The 25,333-nt window shown below is 42.7% G+C and overlaps 1 protein-coding gene across 3 annotated transcripts in view; it reads right to left on the bottom strand.

The window, feature by feature from the left end:
* The window catches only part of prkcz (protein kinase C, zeta), a 112,817-nt gene that overhangs the window by 63,553 nt on the left and 23,931 nt on the right, over nt 1-25,333 (bottom strand). For all 3 annotated transcript variants that reach the window (XM_085258572.1, XM_085258576.1, XM_085258571.1), the window contains one exon: nt 23,160-23,210. In XM_085258572.1, the coding sequence (XP_085114698.1) occupies nt 23,160-23,210 (51 nt within the window). The remainder of the gene's footprint in view (nt 1-23,159; nt 23,211-25,333) is intronic.

Genomic DNA, 25,333 nt, shown 5'->3' with positions numbered 1-25,333 from the left:
AGAAGGTTCGCCTAACTCTTGGACTCTGGACATGAGGATCCATCATTATTCCATCAGAGAGTTAGTAGCATCTGCAAGAACGACCAAATCAACCATTCGGTCCAATCTTACCAGAAGTTAACACTCATCAGTTCAGCAGCATTAACAGGACAAAAGGAAGACCACTCAATGGAGACCATCTTTCCCTGGGTTGGCAGAGACAGGTTTACTACATCAGGTTACGAATCAAAGCATACTGCAAAAACATCCAAGACTTTCCAAAGAGATGGAAAGTTCCTCACTTATCTGAGCCCAACAGGGCATCTGTACAGAAGAAACAAAGAATTTTTATGTTCATGGTTTCTGGAGTCGTTAACTACCAAACAAACAAGAACCTACATTGAAAATGATGTTTTCCCATTTTTAGTGTCTGAAAATGGAGTTCTTGTTTATAAAAATGGCTTTAATTCTGAACCCTAAATCCAATACGTTTGTTCTCCTTAAATGAAAGCACTCGACTGCAGACACATGTTGACTGCAGTACTTCAGGACCCAGCAGCACACTGGTCTCTGGTTCCAGTTCCATGGTAACCATGTGAACACCAGTCTGTAGATGCACAGAAGAACAGCCCCTGTTACTGACACTGGCTTCCACACAGGAAATGATGACATATGGCTTTGCTGCTGATGCCTTATCACAGGTAAATCAAAGCAAACATGTTCTTCAGCCCTGCCTTATTATCAGTTAAATTACTTTTCAGTCCATGCATGAAAACCAGTAACACAATTCCATCAGCTCTGGCAGGCTCTGCAGAGACTGGAAGCTCTTATATGAAGAGACTGGTGCATCATAATCAGAGGCAGGCTGTGTGTACAAGCCTCATCTGTCTGCTCTCACAGTGACTCAGGCTCTGCTCTGACTCGATTTACTGCTGAGGGCAGCCAGCAGGAAAACATCAGATGCTAGAACTTCATACCAAAGTACTAAACAATCACACTGGGCTTCACGGCACCCGGGTCATACAGGCTGAGTGGGAAGACGATGGGATGACACCCAGAAGTCCCTGTGGTAGCAGAGGGGTGAAGATTTATTACCACATGAGGGTCTGCAGGTTCTTGTGTCCCACAGCAGGAACCCACAGACAGTCATGTGGACATCAGCAGACACAAAGTCACTGCAAATACTTCTTTACATCAACAGAATCACTGAATCTCTGCTTTTTATTTGTTACGCTTTGTCCAAGTCCCAGGAGACACTGCTGTGTGACCCTCTGTATTCTGTTCTGTTAACAGTCTGGCCATTAGTCTGTATAATACAGACCCTTCCTGTGTCCATCTGCACAGGACGTACCCTTTGCTACTATTTCACCAGAATATGCAGATAACTGTCCATCACATAGTCAAGCTAGGACAGCTGCATGGACACAAGAACACACAAAAGTATCTGACTGCAATTAAGCCTGAGAGCGTTTCTTTACATCTAAAAAACATAAAACAAATCTCCAAACTGAGCTGAGAATAGTTCTGCTACTGTAGGCCGACAGTAGAAGGCTGCCTCAGACGCATCCTGTGGACAGCAGCGATGAGCATGGGAACAACAAGAAGCAGGCAAGCCATCGACTTTTTCTCTGGTGGTTTGTGCACAACCTGCTGCTCTCTGACTGTAAGCTGATGGCAGACCAGCATGCTGTGAGCTCAGTCTGTGCTTCAGAAACACAGCCAGCCTGAGTAAGTGGAGGTTCTTCAGTGATGTGTCAGCGTGACACAGTAACCGCTGGGCAGCGTGTGTGATGCAGAGAAGCTGGAGTTTGATAACGCTGTTATTAACTCATTTAGTACATTAGCAATGACAGCTGACCATGTCCCAGCAACAGTTTGTCTGCACACATCGATAGCCAACTGTCACACTCATGAACAGCTGATTGTACTCTGACACGTTCCTTATGGACGGCTGCTATAAACACAATATAAAGTCTTCAACATGATCTCATCTTTAAACACACGCAGCAGTAAGATTAACCTGCTCAACACTGACAGGGAACATTTTTCTGAAGAAATTTAACTTTGATACACAGTAGTACAGTTTGATGTGTTCTCAGGTGTTTTCATCATGTTTTGTTGCTTCTCTTTCTACAGTGTTGTTTGTCATTTTCAGCTCATAGTAAATAAATAAATAAATATCTACTATAGCAGTAATTAGAGCAGGGTGATATGGCCAAAAATATTTATCACGATATATATTTGAAAATTTGCGATAACGATATAACCGACGATATAATTGATGCGAGACAAAATACAACTCCACAACCTTACTAGCGCAAAAAGACAACCTTCCATTTATTTTCACTTAAACAAGAAACTGGTTTTTATGTACATTAAAGCTTTATAAAAATTTAACAGTGCAAATGCAAATTCCTTGCTGAAAGTTTAACCAAAAGGCATTTCCAGTAGAAATGTGCTGACATATCCTGAGCATAACCATGTATAATATCCACTGAAGTTAAAAAGAGGTGCTTTGCAACATTAAACTGCAGTGTGCAGTACGTATTTTTCGGACCATAAGGTGCACGGGATTATAAGGCACATTAAGCGAAACAAAGCAGTCAGATAAATCAAACTTTATTAAACTCATTCTTCTTGCTTCCTCCACTTCTGTACCATTGATTCATTAATGTTGAATTCTCTGGCAGCTGCTCTATTCCCATGTTGTTGCAGTATATTAATGACTAACCTCGTATTGTGGATGGATTATCTCAGTTGTTCTCCTGACTGAAGTTTGGTCCGTTTACAGCATCCTGCCATGCGATTGCATTTGTCTCTAACCATGAGGAACCTTCACGTTAACTTTTATAAGTGGAAAAGTGTTAAGTGTTCGTCCTCCAGCTTCACTGTTTATGTTATGCTAACATAGCTGTGTCGCTAGCGAGCACGTAGCATATAATTATATACCAGCTAGCCCAACTTCAGTAACCCTACAAACGTCACTGCTGTTTAGTTTCCTGTCTTCATTTATGTTGGAAGTGATAGCAGAGCTGTACGTTTGATTTTTTTTTTTCCAGAAATCTCTCAGTCAGAACATGCAATATCATGCTTAGGTAACTAGCGAAACTAGCGCGCTAACTTCCGCTAACTTCCTGCTAACTTCTAACTCCGTTAAATGTAATACATTTTGTTTTCATGGATGCCTGGAAGTTAAACTTCATAGTTACACCTGGTAAAGCAGCAATGCTGATCGTTTTATTAAAGATGAAAGAATTTAGACAGTTAACTCTTGGTGATGCTGCAGTGTTCGTTTGACCTGAAAAAGACGGAGTTTAGGACCCAGATTACTCCCAGATTTAAGAGCATCTTAGTCCGACAAATACGACAATAACGACAGCCCGCTTGCATGTTCTGCAAAAAAATGTGCTTTGTCGTGTATCTGACGGACAAACACCAAACCAGTTCCACATCACTGAAGTTGCACCATTTTTACAAACCAATTCTGGTTCATCTGTTTCACTCAACAAGCGGCCATGTGCGTATGAAAACAAAGGCACTGCGCATGCGCGTTTTACTCCCATTCTATCGCGATATTTCATTTTCCTATCGTTGCCTAACATTATACCGGTATTACCGTGAACGGTATAATATGGCCCAGCCCTAGCAGTAATAATAATTTACAGCTGTTCAGCCAGTGCAGGCTAAACAGGTAAAGGGAGATGTTTTTATTTGGGTGTGTCCTTCTTGTTGATAAGTTACTGCATCACACCATCAGATCACTGCTCACAGTCTATTCTAGACTTGGACGATGCTCAATTGAAAAATAATAACTGAGGTCTCATTTTTAGCTTTTCCAAAGCTTTCAACAAGAGACACAGAAATACAATGTAGCCACATGTAGACACTGTGCATTACCACAGAAGGAACAACAGTACCTCAGTGTCTGCACTGTTTGAAGGCCACCACTGTAAGTAAAGCTCACACTCACAGTGCCAGCTGCTTAAAAACATGGCACAGGGCAGGCAGGTCAACTAGGAAGCTACCAGCCTACAGCAGTGTAGTGCCAGCCTACAGCAGTATAGTCCCAGCCTACAGCAGCCACAAGTGGATTTAGGTGATAACAAGGTCCTTATGAAGACCGCAATGCAGCTAAACATACACAGTGCTACACTGACTGTTTCCTAGCTTATTATTTTTAGCCTTACTGAGCTTCTATTTACTGATTTTGCAGCGATTGTATCTGCGGCTCCTGCAGTTGGTTATACATGAGCTGTTTTGTACGTAACAGTTATTTTTTGGAAGAGCTTATTCTCTCTGTGAGCGAGGGTGGCTTCACACAGTGTAACTAATCGTCTCACTGGGACTGACGGGGCCATAAACTGATGCCAAGCCAAAATTAGAATTTGTTTGGTAAAACATCCTGATGTTCTTGTGTACAATAGCACACACTGTAATTCTTTAAGACTGCATCAGAATCAGACTCAGAATACTTTATTGATCCCTAGGGGAAATCATTTTTTGTTACAGTGCTCCATTATAAACAAACATTAACAGAGAGAGACAATAACTAAGAATAGCACAATATATACAGGCATATATATATATATATATACATATACATAAAAGTCACTTATTAATAGGGATGGGTATCGTTTAGGTTTTATCCGATACCGGTGCCAAATCGGTACTTTTGCTCGAACCGGTGCTTAAAGAATGGAGAACACAAACTTTGTCCAAAAACCTCTCTTGTTCAGCTGGGGTTTTTTTTGTAAAAAGATAACAATGTGTGCCTTTTCTGCAGCTATGTGGCATGGTATCACTCTTGGCTGGAAGCAGTGCTTAATCAATGGAAAAAACACAAACTTTGTCCTAAACCTCTCATGTTTAACTGTTTTCCACTTTTTCTTTGGTCATTTTAGCCTTTTTGGCCAGGGTGAAGGGAGTATCTGCCATCAAACAAGAAGACAGCCGCATGTAGCTATGATGATGTTTGCTAGTTCACCTTACCTGCATTAATGTAATAACGTGGTTAGCCTACTCAACGTAAATTACACACTAACAAGATTAAGCTACTCACGCAGAGAAGAACAGCTGCTGCTGCATCATCATCCTCATCATTTCTGCTACACTGGCAGGGCTAGGGCCCAGGACTCTATTCTTCGGGGTTTTGGGGGATGTTGCTCCGGGTCCGATAACTGGCAACCCACCCGACGTGCACGGTGTGAGGTCTCGCAGCAAGCTATCAAATACGGCGCATTTCTCGGCTTTTAAAAAAAACGCTATGCGTCGCCAGGTGTTTAATCGGATTCTTGGTGTTACCTCCTTTGACAGTATCACAGTATCAGCTTAAAGCACTTGTTGCTGCTGAGTTTGCATCTTTTGCTGTGAAGTACAGCCAGACTTTTGACCGCTTCGCCTTGGACATTTTTAATCTGTAGCTCTGCTCTAACAGAACGTACGTACCTGGCCCCGCCTACTATCCTCGGAAATGTAAAATGATTGGCTAGAAGTGTATCACAGCTCAGGAAAAAAAAGCACCGAAATAAAGCACCGAAATGTGCGCTGCTTTTCGGTCTGGTTACTACCGTTTATGTCAGAACCGGTGCCATCATGGCACCGGACACCGGTACCCATCCCTACTTATTAATAAATAGCTGAAAAAAATCATAAGATTTACTGTCATCATTGGAATAACTTTATCAGAACAAATGCTTATCCTCAGTGTTTCAGTGAGACGTCCTATTGCCCAGCGCTGTCTCAGCAGACACCACAATGCATCATTCTGATAAGTATAGAAGCTACAGTGTGTTGGAGAGAGAACAATGGTGCTCTGCTGTGCCACAGTCCACGCTAACAAAGCTACCACTGAGAGCGTTTTAGTGTTGATAGATGTAGATCGAGAGATGTCCAGCAAACACACAGGCTTCACCCGCTGTAATCTTTAACATGCTAAATCTGCAGTGTGTCTCTGAAACTGATTCAGAGTCTGTCTTAAACCGGTCCTCACAAAATGAACAAAATTCTCTCAAATCTTTAAAAATCTGTCACTTGAATTTTCCTGAATATGTGTAACTTGAGTAACAGGTTAAGGAGGCAGCATTACACTGATATTGAACATCTGAATAATTCGGTCACAGACTACAAAACAATGGACACAAAGTCCATCTAAAGAAAAGATTCAAACGCTGCTCTTGTTCCTGAGCTGCTGATAATATTTGGGCTCTGGATTAGTCTCAGTCAACATGTGACCAGATGATTAATGCTGCATGAAATTCAGCTCCATGCACTTAAATAGTAACAAATTATGTCACTTCTGTGCAAATCAAATACATCCAAGCAGATGTGGGGCGCTTCCACATTCAGATCAATGGCAGAAAGCTTCCCAGCTGCTTCGTTAGAACAAGCAGCGAGAACATATGGGTGTGCTGCAGTGCAGCAGGAGGCCTGACACATTACTAAACTACTGTTGCTATTTCTGGAGCTAGAGATGCTTAAAAGTGAAGAGGTGTGCTCAGAGTTGTGGGTGTGGAGCCTGGACATCCAGCTGCCTTATTAGAGAAAACTACAGCAAACTGAGCGACAGCTGAAATAAACGGTGACATATCTGTTAGGTTGCTTCTGCAGCTTACACAGAATGTCCTCCTGAGTGGACGATGAACCTCAGAACAGCCGAGCTTTGTAATCAAATCAAATTTCTAAATCCTGTTAACAAATCAGTTCATACAGAAATCCATCCATTTGATTGGACGGCAGAGAACCAGGTCAGAGTTTAAAACCTGAAGAGAGCATGTGAAGCACCTTCCATGGCCAGGGTTACCTTCATTGATCTGATGCACAGAGACAGATAATACAAAGTACAATTAATAGTTTCATCATGACGAAACTGAACCAGGTTGTTTTAGCCACATCTAAATAGCTGCACTGATAAACATCTGCAGGAGAAGAGATGTTTGCAAACCCATCTATACACACACTTATTAATACAAAAGTATGAGCTCATTCTCTATTTGCTGGCAGCAATACGTCTTTAAAAACAGTTGGGATGTGGCAACTGTGACAGAAAACTGACAGTTTCAGTGTTTGGCTCGTCCTCTATAGTATAACAGCAGGACGCCAGGTGAATGCCTGTGATAGGCGGGTCCTCACTGCATAGAAACAGACGTGAGGTAAGTCACTGCATGAGCTCAGGAACGGTTCCAGAAATCACAGTGTGTGAACATGTGTGATGTAACATCACGTATGACCGTACAAGACACACGTTTAGGTTTGTTACTGGATCAGAGGTCACTGTATTTTATTACAGATAACAGTGAATACTTTTCTGGGCACAACTGTACTTTGTTATCACTCTGCACGTTAAGAAACATAAACCTGAATATTGTTTATTGAGCATTTTAATGATCGGTGTGAGTCTGACCTGAGCAGCTGCTTGGTGTATGACTGACAGAGGTGTAACTGACTGATGTGGTTAACCCTCTCTTTCATGTTCAGCACGTCCCAGACTGAACTAAGTCATCGCCGGCTCCTGCTCTTTGACAGCTGAGCTCTGTGATGTGTGACTGTTACACTCACACACACTTTTCTTTTCAAACAGGGCTTTTAAACTGAACCATGTACAGAACAACTGTTTAACTAGCAAAGACAAAATGACAACGTTACGACCACTCGGACCACAGCAAAGCTCGAGAAGAAGTCCACACCTGGGTCGGGAGATACGATCAAACATCGACTAAACCCCACAGAGTCACGTGCAGAGCAATCACACTGCAATCAATGTACAAAGATCACCTGGTACTTTTGTCCTGAGCTGGAAAAAACTGCAAGATTTCCTTCAGACTTCCCAAACGGGAGCTGATAACAGGTGGAAAGTATTTATTTTCCAGACAGCTGATTACTGTTACTTCCTGATATACGTGCATGTTCTACTCCTTACAGTTTCAAAACTCTTCCTGCTTTAACAATTTAACAGATTTGAGTTTTTATTCCATGTCATTGTGCATCTTCCAACATCAAACATGTGGGCACAGTGACACATCCAACAGCAATCCTACTGATGCCTTCATCACCAGGGAAAGAGGAATAAATGTCCCATTTATGGATCATCTATAGTTCGATACTTGAGGCTTAAAGTGGGCAGCACATTTCAGCAAACACACAAACTGCTTGGATGAAGTTTGTCAGTGTTTGCTAACTGTACGACAATGAGACATAACTGCACTTAGAGTTGGAAAACGTTTACTGAAGGACAAATAAGTTAGTTAGTTGTACTTTGATGAATCTACAGCAAAGCAGTGTGTGGGACTGTTCACAGTGACTGTGGGGTTCATGGTCAAAGTTGGGTTACATCAAGAACACAGATGAATTTGGATTTAAGCCGATGATCCATTCACTGAATAACACACACCAATTAGTTAAACTGCAGGAATGTCTTAAAGACATAAAGACCTGGATGGCCGCTAACTTTCTGCTTCTTAATTCAGATCAAACTGAGGTTATTGTACTCGGCCCTGAAAATCTTAGAAATATGGTATCTAACCAGATTCTTACTCTGGATGGCATGACCTTGGCCTCCAGTAACACTGAGGAACCTTGGAGTCATTTTTGACCAGGACATGTCCTTCAATGCACATATTAAACAAATATGTAAGACTGCGTTCTTCCATTTGTGCAACATCTCTAAAATTAGAAACATCCTGTCTCAGAGTGACGCTGAAAAACTAGTTCATGCATTTATTAGTTCCAGGCTGGACTACTGTAATTCATTATTATCAGGAAGTCCTAAAAACTCCCTGAAAGCCTTCAGTTAATCCAGAATGCTGCAGCAAGAGTCCTGACAGGGACTAGAAAGAGAGAGCATATTTCTCCTGTATTGGCTTCCTGTTAAATCCAGAATTCAAAATCCTGCTCCTCACATACAAGGTCTTAAATAATCAGGCCCCATCTTATCTTAATGACCGTTTCACCTCATTAGAGCACATCGCTCTCGCACTACAGGCTTACTTGTGCTTTCTGGATCTTTGAAAGTAGAAGAGGAGGCAGAGCCTTCATCTTCTGATAAACCAGCTCCCACCCTCTCTGGTTTTAAGGTTAGATTTAAAACTTTCTGACAAAGTGTACAGTTAGAGCTGGATCAGGTTGTCCTGTGTGTATCCTGAGTGTTTACACACCACTCTGCATTTAATTATTAGCTGTTATTATTAAGATGAGCTGTGAAATGTATACGTGAGAAATATGCAAAGAAAAGAAGAATCACGAAGCGGCAGCCATGCACCAGGTTTGAACAGCATTCAGCTGCCCTCAGATAAGCACAGTAAAATTCTTGATTTTAGGTCATTAAAACTATCACCATGGATGTGGGGAAAGTGTTCCTTATACTCGCATTATCCGATGAACTGCAGGGGTTGGATAATGTGGTAACTGTACAGGACGGGTCAGTGATTCCTGAGAGCCACCTAAACAGCTAAACTGTGTTTCTGCATTTATTAGTAAAAGCCTGCTTACTTTCTGCCAGGACAAACAAAGCTAGCAGGCTGCACAATGTGTGCCGCTGCAGTTGTTGTTTTTGTTTCCAAGGTACAAAAATTCTTCGATCAAGGTTCCTCAGCTCTGACCTACTGTTGTGGGAAGGAGCTTGAAAAGCATCCTAATCTTTTCAGGATTCCTTCTGCTGCACCAGCGACAGCTCCTCACAACACTCAAGCATTTTAAACCATATTTCTATCTGGTATCAAACCTGTTCACAGTTGTCACCGGCACACCAACAACAAACCATTTGTCCTTTAATATGACAGCATGAAGTCCTGGCCTCATCATTCAGCAGCTGCAGCTTCTAATGAGCGACATTAAAAAGACCAAAGCTTTTAAACCAGGACGTCATGTGACATCAGGCTGGGGCTCTGGCCTAAAGCCTCCTTTAGTTTGTGTCGTTATTATAACTGTTGCTGCAGGTGCAGCTAATGTGCTGGTAGATCAGGCTGCACTGTTGCTCTGAAGTGAAGCAGTTTGTTCAGTACTGCCTATAACACATCATTTGACCAACACATGCTACTCTGTGAGGGAAACACTGGAATCCAAGGTGGGTCGGGGCTTTAAGAAGGATTTAAGATCACTCAGTGAATTTTTTAATTAATACAAGCGATAATGATGGTTTCTGTTAAGCCACATTAGACATTAGAGTGGCACAGTCCTGCTACTTAAATGAGGAAACAGCCCACGAGCAAAGCTGATCACAGAAAAGATGATTTGGGGGTTTAGATTGTGATTCATGCAAAACTGATTTGGTTCCAGTTTTGAACTGAACTTAAATGTTTTTAAGCCCTGAGAATTTCATGACCCTGGTTCATGTATTTAAGAAGTTGTCAGGGATGCTAAAAAAGGGAGCAGCGACTGATTCCGCCTATGCTTTGAGCCCACACTCGACTCTTTGAAGAAGTGTGTCAGCGAGCACAGAGGACAGTTTCCTTTCAGTGGAGGTCACGATAATGACAGCAGAGGCTCAGACTGGCTGCAAACTTCATGTAAACAATGAGGAGGTAAACATGAAGTACTGCCTTTCCAACTTACTTCTGCTGAAACATTACTCACCTGCCTCTTTAGTTTGATGTGTTCACTGTTGATATTCTTGGACTTTATAAACTCCAGCTGGTAGAATGAAGATGTCAGAAGCATGAAGCATCTTGACTATACATACATGACCTGGATTAGTTGGTCAGATAAAAACACTTGACTTGAACGACTACCAATATGAGCTATAGCATAAAAACCAGTCGTTATTTTTGGGTTGCCATGGAGCTACATCAGTTTACAGGAGCAATCAGATTATATCGGTGAGCTGAGGCATCCCACAGGATTACATTAGTGACTTCAACTTAAAGCAAGTAATGAGTATGCTGAAAGTGGATTTTCAAAGCACTGCCTAAGCCAGGGCTGATGAGATGATGTAATCCCCAAGTATGCCAGTACTCAGCCAAATCAATGCATTCCTCATTATAATGTAAATAATACATTGGGACAATAAAGGGCTCAGTTTAAGGGACTATATTACATCAACAGTGAAAGCTGTGCAGACTATCACTCGACACTGTTTGTACATATTAATGCTAATCAGTATATAGAAAGGCTCCAAAGAAAGGCCAACCAGCATGGTGATTAGGACCAGGATGAGTGCTGTGTGCATTTCTAATTGGAGTGTTATCTGAAGTGCTGATGATGGAAACACTGTGGTCTCTGCACAGAACACCTCCCAGCACTGACAGAGCCATCCTTGCCTTTAAGGTTCAGTAATAAGTAACAAAAGGCAGACAGTGACCAATACACAGCCTTTAGCTTGTGGCCTGCTCTGTCACATATCCTCTCACGCTGATCTTTTAACACTTGGAAGTGTGTGCACATGCTGGGACTGCAGTAGCTGCACAATACCATTACACGCCACCAGTGTTGGTCAAGTTACTTGAAAAAAGTAATCAGTAACTAATTACTGATTACTTCCCCAAAAAAGTAATCCCGTTACTTTACTGATTACTTATTTTCAAAAGTAATTAATTACTTAGTTACTTAGTTACTTTTTAAAAACACGATTTTTAAAAATCGTGTTTTCGTGTCTATTCAGTTTACAACCTGAATAGGTGATAAAGTGATAGAGCTTTCAGCCCAATTCTACTTTTTCTACATAATCCATCATACAAAATGTAATCAAATGGAAACGTCTCTTTTTTTAAACTTGTTTTATCAGTTTTAATCTTTTAACTTTATGCATCAAGCAAAAATTTTATTATATGCAACATTCTCTGACTTGAATAAATTAGTTTAACATTTAAACCTATTTTCTGCACATTCCAGCACATAAAATAAAATATTTTTTGTGTTTACACTCACTCTTTCAAATAGATGCAAGTAAAACACAGCAGAAAATAAATAAAGTCAAAGACTCAGCGGTCCTTTTGCTCTATTTTCACCTGTAAAGCAGGACTGCGGTAGGCGGAGGTTTACCTTGGTGCAGGTGTGCCGCGGTCAGTTGCGCATTACGTCGTTGCGCACTCGGTGCTTGCTTGGAAGTTTAGGGTTTTTTATCGCTGTAAAAAGAAGTTTTCTTCCCACGCACAACGGACGCTAATGTTTTTGTCACTTTTTATGGAATCAAACTCAAAGTAAGGTCAGTACTTCCACGCTTTAAACGCTGCACGCTCATACTCTCTCCCACAATCGATATGTGATCCACTGTTGATCTGCACACAGCTGTTGTCACTAACGGCGTACTCGCTTACGTCACTGTCGTGAGACATTCTCGCAAAAAGATCTCGGTTTTAGTAACGCAGTAACGCAGCGTTCCAACGGGAAGTAACGGTAATCTAATTACCGTTTTTGCAATAGTAATCCCTTACTTTACTCGTTACTTGAAAAAAGTAATCAGATTACAGTAACGCGTTACAAGTAACGCGTTACTGCCCATCTCTGCACGCCACATGCATCAGCTTCTAACAACAGTGTGGCAACACAAAGACTGGACACAGATGCTGCTCCCTCTTTAAATTAGGGACTCATTGTAGAAGAGTAACATGAAGAGGTTTGCTACTCCACGGTTAGCCTGATATTAAAGCAGCAGTTCACTGGGCCAGTTTAACCAGATTAACCACTTGCAGGCTGACTGGAGCCCCATAATGCAGTATCAATGGGCCCTCCAGAAGAAAACCAGGAGACAGCTGTTGTACATGGTACAGATGATACTGACAGTCACATCACTAACCAGCACATCTGTTATTATGTAGCATTACATATCAGTGGCTACACTGCTGATAGACAAAGCTGTTCAGCTGATCCATAAAGAGCTAATAATAGGTCAGTGTCCAGTCAGCAAAACTGGCACGCATGACAGAAACTTCCAACAAACCTTCTGTGCCACAGTCCCACTCAGTCAGAAATAGTTAGAAAGGATCAATATCCAGCATGACTCACGTTGCATACAGCACAGCCACTATAGGCCCAAGAAGCCCAGAATGTTTCCAGAGCCAGATATAGCCTCTGAGATGTAATACTCCCCCCAGCGCTGCAGAGAACAAGCCAAGGAAGGAGAAGCTGAACGCTGAAGTGCCTCGTCACTTTGGGCAAAGAAACATTCAAAGTACGAGCGACTGATCAAGCACAGGAAGAGCGTGCTGTAGTAACACCCACAGAGCGTGCCTTTAAACCATGAGCACCGCGGTTTGGAGATGCTATCCACATGGACGCTAACCTTTTATCTACATGACATGGATGCACCTTGCTAATCAGCTGCACCACAATCTCCTCAAACATTGACAGGTTTCTCTCCAAGAAACAACCTGGTGGGAAACCAGTGGTAACATCACAGCAGGGTGTCCACAGTGGACACTAAATACCAGGACATGATCACCATGAAGCTGCTTTGGATCCTCATTCTGCCCAGCTGCTCAACCTGGTGACAAATACCATTGTTGCTATATGACTTTAATGCAATGTCTCCAGACAGACTGTGACCCAAGTGTGTGTTTACAACCCGAGATAACCCCGATGATGTCACCAATTTCACTTTCTCAGATTTGATAAAGCTCCTGCACACACAGACAGAGACACTTCCAGTATTGTCATGTAAGCCTTGTATGGCATGTGTGCACGCATTATTTGACAACATACACACAGAGAAAATGGAGATTTGGGGCTTTTTAGGACGTTGATCCTGGAGTGAGCAAACATCCTGTGTAAGGCACAGAGAGAAACACTGACAGGTTTGTGAAGGTCACCCATTGCATCAACAGACTGATCACTGCCCTGTTTTCTATCCTAGCTTTAATTGTTATTGCATTTTATACCAGTGACATTTGTGTCAGACAGAGACACAGTCTCAGTCACAAACGATTAGCTTTCCCAGTCAATCTAGGTTAAGAAATCCCAGTGCATCCAGTGGAACAGAGCTCTGATGTGCCAGTCTGCATCACTGCCATTAAATCACGTTGATGTCACTGAAACACCTCTGAATCGCAGCACTAGCAGACACCATAACAATGCAAGCCCTCACTCACATGTAAAGCAGCACTGTGTCACCCTCGTCGGCAGGTGTAGCCTCTCGTTTAAGTGGCACACAGTCGGCCCTTCGTGGCTGCGATACAAACACTGCCCTGCTAGCGCTGTTAGCAGCTTACATTCAGTCCTTGCCTGCTGTGCGTGGCCCAACCGGCTATAACGCAGACATCAATCACACATCCTTGTTATGGATGAAGATTCACACGCTCGGCACAGATCCATTGTCTCTGTGGTGTGACATGGAAGCACAGACTGATGAAAGATGGATGGGTGGAAGGATGGATAGCTGATAAGATAGCTCACCGCCCGGTGTGCCTTCTCCTCTCTGTCCTCCTCTGTCAGCACATAATCCACGCTCAGTGTTTGTGAGTGTGTGTTCATGTATGTGTGTGTGGCGAGCTGGCGAGGATACACACTGCTACATCCCTCTGACGATCCCTCCCTCTCTCTCTCCTCTCTGGGATTTATTTCATTATTTCCTCGCCCCCCTCCCTCCCTCTGAGATATTCTCCTTGCTCTTCACAAGGCTCTTTGATTCTCTCGCTCTGTCTCTTTCTCCCGTCTGCTTGCGGAGCTCGTCCTTGATGAAGTCACATCTCAGCCATTTTTTTTCTTGGCTTTTGCAGGCAGAACAAAAACCAGAGAAGCAGGGAGGAAAGCGAGTGCCCGTGTTGGAGCCGATGTCTGTACGGTACAATGCACCCGCCCTCGCTCTCGCACCACATCTCATGTCAACCTATGTTGTGATGCAGCAGCACTCGAGGCTCCTCCCTAGCCAGACAGCGGTGCCACGGAGAGAGGGAGGTGCTAGGGTGGTGCGGGGGTTTGTGCTGGGAGGAGGGGAGGGGGGATGGGTAGGGCTTGGTGGTGGTGAGGGGGAATGCTTTATCACAGAATCTGGTGCAAGGCAGGGCAGCCTCCATCCACTGAGCACATCATCCGGGATTTCAGTGCCTCCTCCCACCTTCCATCGCTCTGTGTGCACACAGGGGAGTCTGTTTCCTCTCTCTCACACACACACACACACACACACACACACACACACACACACACACAGAAAAAGAAAGCCAGCTGCTTTCAAGCAGAGCCTCATCTGTTGTCAGCACAGAGCTTCACATTAGTAACATGTTGGATTTTCTTGGTATCATTTTGGTGAATTTACCAAAAACCACGGAGTTTTATAAGGAAGTGCGCTGAAAGCCATCTACAGTTTCCAGGTTTGACCTGAGAGGAAACCAAAGGAGAGGTGTATGGGCAGAAATCTGTGCCATCAGAAACTGAAGTTAAATTCATATTTGAATGGCTCAGATTGAATCTGAATTGTAACTTGAATAAATGCTTTTAAAAACTGGATTTGAATTAGCCTAATTTGAAATTCAATTTATTGGTTTGAAAATGATCATCACTAAATTGAAATTGAATTTTATATTTTGAAAATGAATTTATTTGCTTTGAAACTGCATTTTATCCTTTAGAAATTTAGTTCTCGAATAATTTCAGATTCACTTCTCACCATTCAGTTTCAGTTCCAAAATTCAGTTTTTTGGGACTTACATCCTCTGGTTCAAGAGTAATCGAGCGCAGATTAATAGAACTACGTTTTACTAGCGGACCGAAAGTGTTACTGACGGGAATGTACAGCATCTTGAGCTGAATTAAGACTTCAGAAGTCATTCGTCATGTCAAATGACCAGCGGATAAACTCTCAGGTTGGTAATAAATGTATTACATGTATAAGAACAAGCGTCATGTTAACAAATGATAGCCGTACAGTAACTTTTATGCTTATTGTAACTGTTAGCTAAAAACGCTAATTTAGCGTAGTTTGCCCCGAATTCAGCTTTGACAAACAAATATGATCGACTGTTTCTAGTAGAATTCCAAAGTTGTTATGTGTTAATGTAGCGGCCACTGGATGGATTTATTTAATCCAAACCAATTCCTTTATCTTACTCAGGCTCCAAACCATAGCAGGACCCATGATATTAGAGGGAAATCCCAACAATCCCCAAGAGCCCCTTCATCTGGAACCTGAAATCTGTGCAGGGAACAATGAATTCTCAAGACGACCAAATGAGCAAAACACACCGAACAAAGTCACAAAGTCAGGCCTCAGGTGTCCACAGAGCTTCTGACAACAGCAGGATTACATGGAGAAGCACGAACACAAACTAGGCACACTTTCATTAACAGCAGTGTTAAATGTAACCTGCTGCAAGATTTAATTATTCAGTTCAATTCAATTTTATTTACAGTGGCTTGCAAAAGTATTCGGCCCCGTTGAACTTTTCCACATTTTGTCACATTACAGCCACAAACAAGAATCAATTTTATTGGAATTCCTCGTGAAAGACCAACACAAAGTGGTGTACACGTGAGAAGTGGAACGAAAATCATACATGATTCCAAACATTTTTTGCAAATAAATAACTGAAAAGTGGGGTGTGCGTAATTATTCAGCCCCCTGAGTCAATACTTTGTAGAACCACCTTTTGCTGCAATTACAGCTGCCAGTCTTTTAGGATATGTCTCTACCAGCTTTGCACATCTAGAGAGTGAAATCTTTGCCCATTCTTCTTTGCAAAACAGCTCCAGCTCAGTCAGATTAGATGGACAGCTTTTGTGAACAGCAGTTTTCAGATCTTGCCACAGATTCTCGATTGGATTTAGATCTGGACTTTGACTGGGCCATTCTAACACATGGATATGTTTTGTTTTAAACCATCCCATCGTTGCCCTGGCTTTATGTTTAGGGTCGTTGTCCTGCTGGAAGGTGAACCTCCGCCCCAGTCTCAAGTCTTTTGCAGACTCCAAGAGGCTTTCTTCCAAGATTGCCCTGTATTTGGCTCCATCCATCTTCCCATCCACTCTGACCAGCTTCCCTGTCCCTGCTGAAGAGAAGCATGATGCTGCCACCACCATATTTGACAGTGGGGATGGTGTGTTCAGAGTGATGTGCAGTGTTAGTTTTCTGCCACACATAGCGTTTTGCATTTTGGCCAAAAAGTTCCATTTTGGTCTCATCTGACCAGAGCACCTTCTTCCACATGTTTGCTGTGTCCCCCACATGGCTTGTGGCAAACTGCAAATGGGACTTCTTATGGTTTTCTGTTAACAATGGCTTACTTCTTGCCACTCTTCCATATAGGCCAACTTTGTGCAGTGCACGACTAATACTTGTCCTATGGACAGATTCCCCCACCTGAGCTATAGATCTCTGCAGCTCGTCCAGAGTCACCATGGGCCTCTTGGCTGCATTTCTGATCAGCGCTCTCCTTGTTCGGCCTGTGAGTTTAGGTGGACGGCCTTGTCTTGGTAAGTTTACAGTTGTGCCATACTCCTTCCATTTCTGAATGATCGCTTGAACAGTGCTCCGTGGGATGTTCAAGGCTTGGGAAATCTTTTTGTAGCCTAAGCCTGCTTTAAATTTCTCAATAACTTTATCCCTGACCTGTCTGGTGTGTTCTTTGGACTTTATGGTGTTGTTGCTCCCAATATTCTCTTAGACAACCTCTGAGGCCGTCACAGAGCAGCTGTATTTGTACTGACATTAGATTACACACAGGTGCACTCTATTTAGTCATTAGCACTCATCAGGCAATGTCTATGGGCAACTGACTGCACTCAGACCAAAGGGGGCTGAATAATTACGCACACCCCACTTTGCAGTTATTTATTTGTAAAAAATGTTTGGAATCATGTATGATTTTTGTTCCACTTCTCACATGTGCACCACTTTGTGTTGGTCTTTCACGTGGAATTCCAATAAAATTGATTCATGTTTGTGGCTGTAATGTGACAAAATGTGGGAAAGTTCAAGGGGGCCGAATACTTTTGCAAGCCACTGTATATAGCACCAAATCTCCAACCACGAGCGATGAGAGGAAGACAGGATAAAGAGTGCTAGAGATTGATAAGAGAGCCAGAAACTGAAAATAGTTATTAATGTAATCACATTACATTACATGTAATAAAGTAATGAAACTACAAACACCCATCCATTGCTGTGAGCTACTGCACATACAGCATGCTAACACAAAGCTCGTAGCAAACAACCCAAAGCTAAATATGTGGAAACTCCAGCTCAGAAGCCAAAGGATGAACATCAGCAGATAACAAGATGAGCAACACCAGCTGATCCCAGTGATCCTTTCTACCAGTATCCTCACAGTGACAGCTGCTCTCACCTGCTCTTTGTGACAGTTTTCAATGCGAGTTGAGTTGCAGAACAATTACATTACTACTTAAGTATGGCGTTATTTTTGTGCCACTATTCTGAGCGCATAAAAAAAAATAAAAAAATTGAGCGCATGTAAAAAAAAAAAAAAAATTGCAGGTGCAAGTGTTGCATTTTGAGGAAAAATTTATTTTGAGCGAAGAAAAGCTAAATTTGAGTGAACAAAATTCATTGCTGCGTGCAAAAGATGTATTTCATTGTTTGCTTTTATCCACACACACACACACACACACACACACACACACACAACAGCAGCTCCTCTCGCTCAGTGTTTGCATTTGCGCTTGCTCAGTTTACACAGCAATATTCTCACATGAAAATCTCTTAAAAGTTTATTTTGTGACCCAGAAAGAGTAATATTTCAAACTCCGCCACTCTGTGTTCCTCCGCCACTACCTCGTTTGAGTAAAATCTGATTGGCCGTTTTGCATCCAAGTCTGTGATTGGCTGGTTTTGTGGCACAAATATAATGGTGTACAGAAAGAGTTGAGCGCTCGCGGGCAGAAATGTTGAGAGCGCAAGCAACACATTGCGAGCAAGCGCAAATGCAAAAACTGAGCAAGAGGGGCTGCTACTGTGTGTGTGTGGATAATAGCAAACACTGAAATACAATTTTGCATGCAGCAATGGATTTTGTTCACTCAAATTTAGCTTTTCTTCACTCAAAATAAAATTCTCCTCAAAATGCAACACTTGCACCTGCAAATTGTTTTACGTGCGCTCAGAATAGTGGCACAAAAATAACGCTATACTTAAAAAGTATGAAATAATCTGTGATACCTTTTGAGAATATCTAAACCATAGAACCAATGTAGGCTGGACCAAAGTTAAAGACATGCAGAACAGAACTACACATAATTATAAATCAGACAAACAAGAACAAAGTCCATGGCTCAGTCCCACAACGGAAAACTGGGAATTATTTTAAAGCATTTTATTTGAAGTGAACAAAGCCTTGAAAACTGCTTCAGTACATTCAGTTTAGTAGCTACTAGTGCTGTCAGCGCTGAGTCTGCCTTGAAAAACAGACACAGTCTAAACATTAATGAGTAACAATGTTTCCCTGCTTCCTCATTCTTATTCTGTCCTCCTCCCTTCAGGAGAAAACAGCTCAGTCCTTCAGTCCTTGTTTCCTCCCATCAACACCAGCACTACGTTAAGGAGGGTTAAATGACAAAAAGCCAAACAGGAAGCCACAATTAGTACAATGTTAATGTACATTATTACATGTGTCCACAGGGTGTGACCAGCACAGCTTAGAGCACAAGAGTGATCTAACTGAGTGTGTGTGACCCTGATCCAGATCCCTCATTACCTACCTACAGCTGTGTCTTCACACCGGTTCCAGTGGTATGGCACAGGAAAACAGCACAGGGCTCACCTCCCCTCAAACACATACACACAGGCTTTTCTGCACATGCACACTCAGGAGCGTCCAACACAAGCTGCTGAAACATGCTGTCACAGCAAATAGGCAGCGAGGGAGTGTAGCAGCAACCTGACAGTACACTGGTGGGGATGGGGAGCCAGCAGCGGTGACGACTCCACACATGAACTCAGCAAAAACACAAATGACACAGAAACATCTTTGCAGAAAAGCTTCCTGACCGACACGTCTAAAATAGTTCTGCATGTGTTACACGGACAGGATAAACTCTTAACTCCTGGTTACCTCAAACTGCTTCTCAAGTCCAACCATAAAATCCCCTCATACACCAAAAAGATTCAGTTAAGGTGCTTTCTTACTGAAATCCACCCATATGGAAAAGAAATAGTAAAAACTTATAAAAGACTTGCATCAGATGTGGCCTACTTCATATAGTGAATCATATAAGGCTTATATGATTTACTCCTGAAAGTGGCCACTTTCTCGTTACTTTCATATATTGTTTTAGTAAGTATCCAAAACATACAAGTTTCATTTATATAATTTTTCAAGGGATCTTATATCTGTTTTCACTCTTGTATGCTTTTCATACAAGTTTCACACAAGACAGATACAAACTCTATATGATTTATATATAGGGATGGGTACCGGTAGTAACCAGACCGAAAAGCAGCGCACATTTTGGTGCTTTATTTCGGTGCTTTTTTTTCCTGAGCTGTGATACACTTCTAGCCAATCATTTTACATTTCCGAGGATAGTAGGCGGGTCCAGGTACGTACGTTCTTTTAGAGCAGCTACAGATTAAAAATGCCCATGGCGAAGCGGTCAAAAGTCTGGCTGTACTTCACAGCAAAATATGCAAACTCAGCAGCATCAAGTGCTTTAAGCTGATACTGTGATACTGTCAAAGGAGGTAACACCTCAAATCCGATGAAACACCTGGCGACGCATAGCGTTTTTTTTAAAAGCCCAGAAATGCGCCGTATTTGATAGCTTGCTGCGAGACCTCACACCGAGCACATCTGCTGCGGGTGTGGTGCCTGTTATCGGACCCGGAGTTAGCAACATCCCCAAAAGCCCGAAGAGTAGAGTCCTGGGCCCTAGCCCTGCCAGTGTAGCAGAAATGATGATGGATGATGATGCAGCAGCAGCCGTTCTTCTCTGCGTGAGTAGCTTAATCTTGTTCGTGTGTAATTTACGTTGAGTAGGCTAACCACGTTATTACATTAATGCATGTAAGGTGAACTAGCAAACACCATCATAGCTACATGCGGCTGTCTTCTTGTTTGATGGCAGATACTCCCTTCACCCTGGCCAAAAAGGCTAAAATGACCAAAGAAAAAGTGGAAAACAGTTAAACATGAGAGGTTTAGGACAAAGTTTGTGTTTTTTCCATTGTTTAAGCACTGCTTCCAGCCAAGAGTGATACCATATATGCCCCATAGCTGCAGAAAAGGCTAACATTGTTATCTTTTTACAAAAAAAAACAGCTGAACATGAGAGGTTTTTGGACAAAGTTGGTGTTCTCCATTCTTTAAGCACCGGCACCGTTTCAAAAGTACCAGTTCGGCACCGGTATCGGATAAAACCTAAACGATACCAATCCCTATTTATACATATCTTTTCCGTATGGGCATGCTTACCATATCATGCTCAATTCTTCAAGAACCAGCTGATGATCACCCTTAAGAAGTTTAATATAGAGTGTTTGATGTTCAGAGCCCTGCACCTGCAGACTTACATGAAGGCCCAAAATCCACAGAAATTAAATATCAGCCATAACTAGGGATGGGTACCGGTGTCCGGTGCCATGATGGCACCGGTTCTGACATAAACTGTAGTAACCAGACCGAAAAGCAGCGCACATTTCGGTGCTTTATTTCGGTGCTTTTTTTTCCTGAGCTGTGATACACTTTAGATTCTAGCCAATCATTTTACGTTTCCGAGGATAGTAGGCGGGACCAGGTACGTACGTACGTTCTGTTAAAGCAGAGCTACAGATTAAAAATGCCCAAGGCGAAGCGGTTAAAAGTCTGGCTGTACTTCATAGCAAAATATGCAAACTCAGCAGCCTGCAACAAGTGCTTTAAGCTGATACTGTGATACTGTCAAAGGAGGTAACACCTCAAATCCGATGAAACACCTGGCGACGCATAGCGTTTTTTTTAAAAGCCCAGAAATGCGCCGTATTTGATAGCTTGCTGCGAGACCTCACACCGAGCACATCTACTGCGGGTGGGTTGCCTGTTATGCAACATCCCCCAAAAACACGAAGAGGAGAGTCCTGGCCCCTAGCCCTGCCAGTGTAGCAGAAATGATGACGGATGATGATGGCAGCAGCAGCCGTTCTTCTCTGTGTGAGTAGGCTAACCACGTTATTACATTAATGCATGTAAGGTGAACTAGCAAACATCATCATAGCTACATGCGGCTGTCCTCTTGTTTGATGGCAGATACTCCCTTCACCCTGGCTAAAAAGGCTAAAATGACCAAAGAAAAAGTGGAAAACAGTTAAACATGAGAGGTTTAGGACAAAGTTTGTGTTTTTTCCATTGTTTAAGCACTGCTTCCAGCCAAGAGTGATACCATATATGCCCCATAGCTGCAGAAAAGGCTAACATTGTTATATTTTTACAAAAAACAGCTGAATATGAGAGGTTTTTGGACCAATTTTGTGTTCTCCATTCTTTAAGCACCGGTTTGAGCACCGTTTGAGCACCGGCACCGTTTCAAAAGTACCGATTTGGCACCGGTATCGGATAAAACCTAAACGATACCCATCCCTAGCCATAACATTAAAATATTCTCACGTTGCAGTCTGGCAGGGCACACACACTCAACCCAGGAAGGTGTTCATGGTGTCTGGAAGCAGGTAAACTGGGACTGGGGATATATGGACTGGGTTGGCTCTACACACCAATCCACTGCCACCAGCTCTGACTGAGATCTAGGGTCAACACCACTGCTGCACAACATGTTCCTGTTATACTCCCATCAGAGTGTATACAAGAACCAGAACGCACACACACGGGTGTCAATGCACTGAAACACACATGCATGGACTGAGATGGACACGTTCATTTTATTGCTACAGTAATCGCACATGTGTGGGATGGAACTGCAGGGGCAACAACAACAATGACAGAAGAGGTGCAAAACAGGTCAACACACCTGATTATTGAGACAGAGCGCACACATCAGCTGTGGAAACAAAGAAAATGAACACGTGGATATTAGAGCTGTCAGCGTTAACATGTTAACGCAGCATCAGGATTAACGTGATTCGAATCTTTAACCCATCTGCAGCGCAGCACGGACAAACTTCGGCCAGACTGCCTGAAATGTGTTGACAGAGTCATTGCAGGGATTTTGAGTCACTCTGCGCTCCAGACGGGTTACATGTGCTACACATTTGAATTGTGATGACACGTTAACGCTGACAATCCTACTGGATATCTGTGTCACGTGGACACATACGTGTCCAAGGACATCCACTCTCACTTGATCTCACAGAATGAAAGCAGAGCAGGTTTACTCACTGTCTTCTCCGGGGCAGAGCATTCCCGGCTGCTCTGGAATACTGGGGAATACTGGAAAAACAGGAAAGGAAAGCAGACATTTGTTGTTGTCCTCATACCAAGCAGCACAGTTTGTTTTGTCAATGGAACCAAAAATGTCATTACTTCTATTTGAAGAAAAGACCGTGTGAAAGGTCAACGAGCAGAACTTGTCTGTTTTCACACACACCTATAGAGTCAAACAGCATTCCTCCTGAGTGAGATGGTTTCCACCCAGAGTGGACGGGTACATACACAGTGCTTCCTGCTGAGCTCTGAGCGCAGGCTTTTATACAACAGGTTCACCCACTCATACCTTTTCTAACATTCACACTCCTTTGGATGCAGACACTTGGGGTTTGAATCTTGCCCAAGGGTTTTTGGCAGCCGGGTGTCGACTCTACCTTCTGAGCTACAGCCACCCCGTTAATACAGTTTTTAAAAAAGCAGTGTGGCATGCATTAAATTTAAGTAATCTTATCTGATATCAGTATTTACAGTATGGACAGGTAAGCTTACACTGGCAATGTTATTTCAGTCAGTCTTAACTCAGAGGCCTGAGACCTGAATACTTAAGTATGATGCATGTGTTAGAAGAAACAGGAACAAACAAAGTTCAAGCTGTTTTATAGACCCTACAGGAACTCGGCTGAAATAAAACTCGGGGCTAACTCCATGGCTAATGGTGACTAGCCAGCAGTCCAGCAGTCCAGCATTGGACCAACACCATGCTTAAGCACCTCCTACCAGAACAAACCATAGAAACATTAACTCACATTAACTCGTGAAAGCAAAAAGAAGATACTATAATTATCATTTTAAAAATCATGGTAATTAGTAAATATATAAAATATCCAACCACTTAAAAATACACACTACCGCTCAAAAGTTTAAGAAAACCCAAAATTTTCCAGTTTTTTATTGAAAGTGATGCAGTTTATTGTCTCATTGAACTCTGAAATGAAAGCATAGCACAAATAAGTAATTGGAGTTAAAAAAGAAATCATGGAATCAGTTTATAGACCAAAGTGTATTCTAACCTTTAACCCATCAGAGTAGCCTTCTTTGGCAGATATAACAGCTGAAGACAGTCGTGGCTTCTTTTTACAATAGAAATCAAATATTCTCCCATATCTGTAGCAGAAGTTCCCATAAACGTGGACCTTGTAGGTTGCTTTGCTTTCACTCTTCTGTCCAGTTCAAACCAGCTCGATGGGGTTTAAGTCTGGAGACTGTGCTGGACTCCATGTTTTCAAGCTCATCACCTTGTTCTTTGTTCCTGAGGTAGTTCTGGCACAGCTTGGATCTATGTTTTGGGTCTTTATGTTGCTGTAGGATGAAGCCTTGACCAACTAGGCTCATACCAGAGGGTCCTGCATGGTGCTGCACAATGCTGTGGTACGTGTTTTGGTTCAGGGAGCCTCTCACTCTGTACAAGTCACCGACCCTGGATCCAGCAAACAGCCCCAGACCATCACACTTCCTCCTCCATGTTTGACGGTTGATACCACACACTGTGGAACCATCCTTTACCTACTCGACCACAAAGATCCTGTGTGATGAACACAAGGTTTCAAATGTTGATCCATCAGTCCATAATACCTTCTTCCAGTCTTCAGCAGTCCAATGGTGGTGTTTCACGGCCCAGCCAAAACTGAGACTTTCTTACTACGACCACTGTAAAGCTGCTTGAAGCTGTTGTCCTGTGAGCTGCCCATCACACAGCTGTTAACTCTCAGAAACTTGTCCTCTGATTGAGTCGTGTCTTTGGGTCTGCAGAACTCTTCCTGTCACAGTTTGTTTCTGAGCCTTTGGATGTTGAAGGAAACTGGACTCACTGACACCTTGACTTTCTTTGCAGTTTCTCTGTAGGACAGACCGACATTTATACGTGTTATGATGGTCTGTCTCTCTTCCATTGTTAATCACCTTTTTCTCCCCATTCTTGTACCATCACACTACTTTCTGCAGTACAACACTGTTCAACGGATGCTGACGAGCGTATGGTACCACAGTGTGTTGCAACACTGCTTTAATGCAGACAGAGGGGGAGGGGGGGGGGGAGAGGGGGGGGAGTAATCCAGGAAAGTTGGAACAGCTGTAGGAATTAGTAGCTCCAGCTTTCAAGGCTTGATCAACCTCCATTGCTGCAGAAC

The sequence above is a fragment of the Mchenga conophoros genome, linkage group LG20 (assembly GCF_057382185.1).
Source record: "Mchenga conophoros isolate Kocher_MC1m ecotype Shallow Benthic linkage group LG20, M_conophoros_male_GT1.1, whole genome shotgun sequence".
Taxonomy (NCBI): domain Eukaryota; kingdom Metazoa; phylum Chordata; class Actinopteri; order Cichliformes; family Cichlidae; genus Mchenga; species Mchenga conophoros.
This window is presented reverse-complemented; position numbering and strand designations above follow the sequence as displayed.